This window comes from Scylla paramamosain, unplaced genomic scaffold (assembly GCF_035594125.1).
Source record: "Scylla paramamosain isolate STU-SP2022 unplaced genomic scaffold, ASM3559412v1 Contig71, whole genome shotgun sequence".
Taxonomy (NCBI): domain Eukaryota; kingdom Metazoa; phylum Arthropoda; class Malacostraca; order Decapoda; family Portunidae; genus Scylla; species Scylla paramamosain.
In genome coordinates this window covers 27501-31768 of record NW_026973736.1, presented here as the reverse complement: position 1 = coordinate 31768, position 4268 = coordinate 27501, and the positions used below count along the sequence as shown (strand labels likewise).

The 4268-nt window shown below is 40.8% G+C and overlaps 1 protein-coding gene across 8 annotated transcripts in view; it reads right to left on the bottom strand.

The window, feature by feature from the left end:
- Positions 1 to 326: 326 nt before the first annotated feature.
- The window catches only part of LOC135098637 (uncharacterized), a 14993-nt gene continuing 11051 nt past the window's right edge, over positions 327 to 4268 (bottom strand). For 3 of the 8 annotated variants that reach the window (XM_064000993.1, XM_064000994.1, XM_064000995.1), the window contains exons 5-7: positions 3794 to 3857; positions 1234 to 1342; positions 327 to 1028 (exon numbers count right to left, since the gene is read on the bottom strand). In XM_064000993.1, the coding sequence (XP_063857063.1) occupies positions 640 to 1028; positions 1234 to 1342; positions 3794 to 3857 (562 nt within the window). In that variant the 3' untranslated portion in view covers positions 327 to 639. Of the gene's footprint in view, positions 1029 to 1233; positions 1343 to 2236; positions 2356 to 2955; positions 3048 to 3793; positions 3858 to 4268 lie in introns of all 8 variants that reach the window. The other 5 variants (XR_010267223.1, XR_010267225.1, XR_010267226.1 and 2 more) reach the window with 5 other exon arrangements.

Genomic DNA, 4268 nt, shown 5'->3' with positions numbered 1-4268 from the left:
TCTATACGCAATACAATTTCAAGTCTACATAGACAAAAAAATGTTCATGAATTAAATGCAATATTGTAAGTTTTAAATGTTATGTGGTACCTTAGATAGATGGACAGGTCACTTGAGAAGAGAAAATAAGAAATGTCTTAGGAAGAGCATTTTGTCATATGTATGAATATATATGACTGTATGACATAGATGACTGGTGAAGTAGATTTTGTCCCTTATCAGAGTGGTTGTGTAGCTGAAACAAATTAATGATTATCAAAACTGAGACACATTGGAGCTGATTGGTGAATTACAGTTTCAGAATGGATGGGACATACATTGGGATGATAAAACGACTCCAGTCATAAAGTAGACGAAAAAATACTGTAGGGAAGAATGTAAAGGAGTAAAATATGCAACAAAAGAAAGAAAGAAAGAAAGAAAGAAAGAAAGAAAGAGAGAGAGAGAGAGAGAGAGAGAGAGAGAGAGAGAGAGAGAGAGAGAGAGAGAGAGAGAGAGAGAGAGAGAGAGAGAGAGAGAGAGAGAGAGAGAGAGAGAGAGAGAGAGAGAGAGAGAGAGAGAGAGAGAGAGAGAATGATGTGACATGACATTTTTAAGTACAAATGAGTATATAGTAACCATACACTGATACTTGTCCCCTCATACAGTGATAAGTTTACCCAAACACAATGGACACAGATGGAACTTTTGGAGGCTAGAGTGCTCCAGCTGACTGGTGGACTCCATTTCATTGAGGAGGTCCAGGATTCTTTGCACAGTTGGGCTTTTGGTGGCAGTGGAAGCGGTGGCAGTGGTGGTAGTGGCAGCAGTAACAGTTTTGGTCTTTCTATGGGCAAGTTCTGTAGGATTCATATTCTCCTCATGAGGGACGTCACTGTCAAGGGTCAACACAGCATCAATTCCCTCCTCAGGCAAAGAATGATGGATGCAATTTTCTGTTTCTTGTTGTTGCTCCACCTTTTCAGAGTGCTTGAGGCGCTCGTCAGCCACCTTTCCACTGCTGGTGGGTGTCTCAGACTCACTGGTTCCTGTTCCACATCAAGAGTGTTAGCAGATGCCACTTGTATTTCATCTACTTAGTACATTACATCATTACATAAATTACTGGTGTTATCTGATATTAAAGTGCTAATGAGCAACATGCCACAGAAATCTGTTTATTTCAAGAAAATGATGAAGATAATAATAATGTTTGGTTGCACTTCATAAGATGGCTCAGTTTTTACTACTCACCAAAACTGCTAATGATAGCAACTGGACTCTTAAGGACGCTGCTTATCTTCCCGAGCTGCTCAAGGTCACGATCTGCTTCCTTTTCCTGCACCAGCTTTGATATCAAATCCTGCAGGAAACAACTGTGTTAATTCACATTTTGAATAAATCTAATAGATGAAATTTCACTTAAAACACCTTATGTGTCTCTGGTGACTCATGGAGGACAGATACATCACCTGAGAGTGAATGGTCAGTGAAGAAGTTGACCCTTGATCCTGGCTAATCACATTAAGTACATTAAACACTCCTGTTAACTAATAAATGAGGGGTAGATTTCTCTGGAAGGTTACATTACACTACTTCCCTGGCAAGTATAACTTTAATATTACTTCCGGCCTTCTACTTTTAACACTCCTAAAAATGAATCCTAGTACCCTATTTGCCTTGTTTCTGGCTTCTATGCATTGTTTCCCTAGACGGAGTTCAGAGCTAACTATAACTCCCAAATCTTTCTCGTACCCTGTACCTACCAGAGTTTGGTTGTCTAATGTGTACCTATTGTGTGGGTTTCCTCTACCTACGCTAAGCACTTTGCATTTATTGATATTAAATTGCATTTGCCATCTATCCGTCTATTAGTTAATTCTATCTAAGTCTGCCCGCAAGGTGATGGCATCCGATTCTGACCTAATTAATCTACCTATCTTTGTGTCACCCGCAAATTTACTAACATCACTCTACTAATTCCACTAGAGAGAGAGAGAGAGAGAGAGAGAGAGAGAGAGAGAGAGAGAGAGAGAGAGAGAGAGAGAGAGAGAGAGAGAGAGAGAGAGAGAGAGAGAGAGAGAGAGAGAGAGAGAGAGAGAGAGAGAGAGAGAGAGAGAGAGAGAGTTAATTTCCTAGTAACAAGTTTAATATATCAAATTAACACACACACACACACACACACACGCATATACTCTCTCTCTCTCTCTCTCTCTCTCTCTCTCTCTCTCTCTCTCTCTCTCTCTCTCTCTCTCACCGTGAGGGAAGACAGTGGAGGTGGGTCTGGCTGAGGCTTGCTTCAGAGTCCAGGTTGTGAGCGAACCATCAGTATGACAACACATAAACTGCTTTCCTTCATGGTGCCAAGACACTGACCTGTGAATGGGAGGTCAGGTCAGGTCATATGGGGGTCAGGTCAGGTGATATTAGGAATTTTTTAAGGTTGTAGTGGCAGATTAACAATATTTCTACAGTACTAAAAGGAGGAACACTCTTTAAAAGGCTCTAGTTGAAGTGACGCAGGTTCTAAGGGTGTTGTAACAGGTTAGGTTAGGTTAGGTTGATAATAATGTCTCTCTCTCTCTCTCTCTCTCTCTCTCTCTCTCTCTCTCTCTCTCTCTCTCTCTCTCTCTCTCTTACCTTAGGTTAGGTTAGGTTAGGTTGATAATAATGTCTCTCTCTCTCTCTCTCTCTCTCTCTCTCTCTCTCTCTCTCTCTCTCTCTCTCTCTCTCTCTCTCTCTCTCTCTCTCTTACCTTAAGTTAGGTTAGGTTAGGTTGATAATATGTCTCTCTCTCTCTCTCTCTCTCTCTCTCTCTCTCTCTCTCTCTCTCTCTCTCTCTCTCTCTCTCTCTCTCTCTCTCTTACCTTAGGTTAGGTTAGATTAGGTTGATAATTATGTGTCTCTCTCTCTCTCTCTCTCTCTCTCTCTCTCTCTCTCTCTCTCTCTCTCTCTCTCTCTCTCTCTCTCTCTTACCTTAGGGGTTCAGTGGCCTGATATCTGACATCAGCACAGCAAGCCTTGAAATCCCACAGAACCAGTTGCCCACTTTCATAGCCAATCAGCAGCTGCAATAGTAGTAGTAGTAATAGTAGTTGTAGTAGTAGTAGTAGTAGTAGTAGTAGTAGTAGTAGTAGTAGTAGTAGTAGTAGTAGTAGTAGTAGTAGTAGTAGTAGTAGTAGTAGTAATAATAATAATAATAATAATAATAATAATAATAATAATAATAATAATAATAATAATAATAATAATAATAATAATAATAAGGATGATATCTTCTTTAGTGAGAGAGAGAGAGAGAGAGAGAGAGAGAGAGAGAGAGAGAGAGAGAGAGAGAGAGAGAGAGAGAGAGAGAGAGAGAGAGAGAGAGAGAGAGAGAATAATAATGATGATATCTTTAGTGAGAGAGAGAGAGAGAGAGAGAGAGAGAGAGAGAGAGAGAGAGAGAGAGAGAGAGAGAGAGAGAGAGAGAGAGAGAGAGAGAGAGAGAGAGAGAGAGAGAGAGAGAGAGAGAGAGAGAGATAATAATGATGATATCTTCTTTAGTGAGAGAGAGAGAGAGAGAGAGAGAGAGAGAGAGAGAGAGAGAGAGAGAGAGAGAGAGAGAGAGAGAGAGAGAGAGAGAGAGAGAGAGAGTTATTCCCTTTAAAGGTAAGAAAACATCAAAAACATTATAATCAAAATTGCCATTATTTCTCTCTCTCTCTCTCTCTCTCTCTCTCTCTCTCTCTCTCTCTCTCTCTCTCTCTCTCTCTCTCTCTCTCTCTCTCTCAATGTCCCTACAAGTTTCTCTCTCTCTCTCTCTCTCTCTCACCTTGCCAGGGTCGACAGGGTTTTCACTAAGATGGACCACTGCGCCAGGGTGTGTCTTGCGTGACCTGCAATAATAGTAGTAGTAGTAGTAGTAGTAGTAGTAGTAGTAGTAGTAGTAGTAGTAGTAGTAGTAGTAGTAGTAGTAGTAGTAGTAGTAGTAGTATTTCAATAGCTTTTAAGAAAGATGCAAAAATTGGGAATATTTGACTTAAACACACAAATATAATCATCTCTCTCTCTCTCTCTCTCTCTCTCTCTCTCTCTCTCTCTCTCTCTCTCTCTCCCAGGGTCCCTACACCCTTCCCCTATCCCTACACACCCTTAAACACCCTTAAAACCCTTAAAAACACCCCTTAAGAGTCCGAACGAACAATATAAACAAACCTAAAAACCTTCAAAAACCACAATTAATTTCCTCTCCCACGCATCTCCCAGGGACCCTGCACCCTTGTTCTACCCCTATACACCCTTAAACA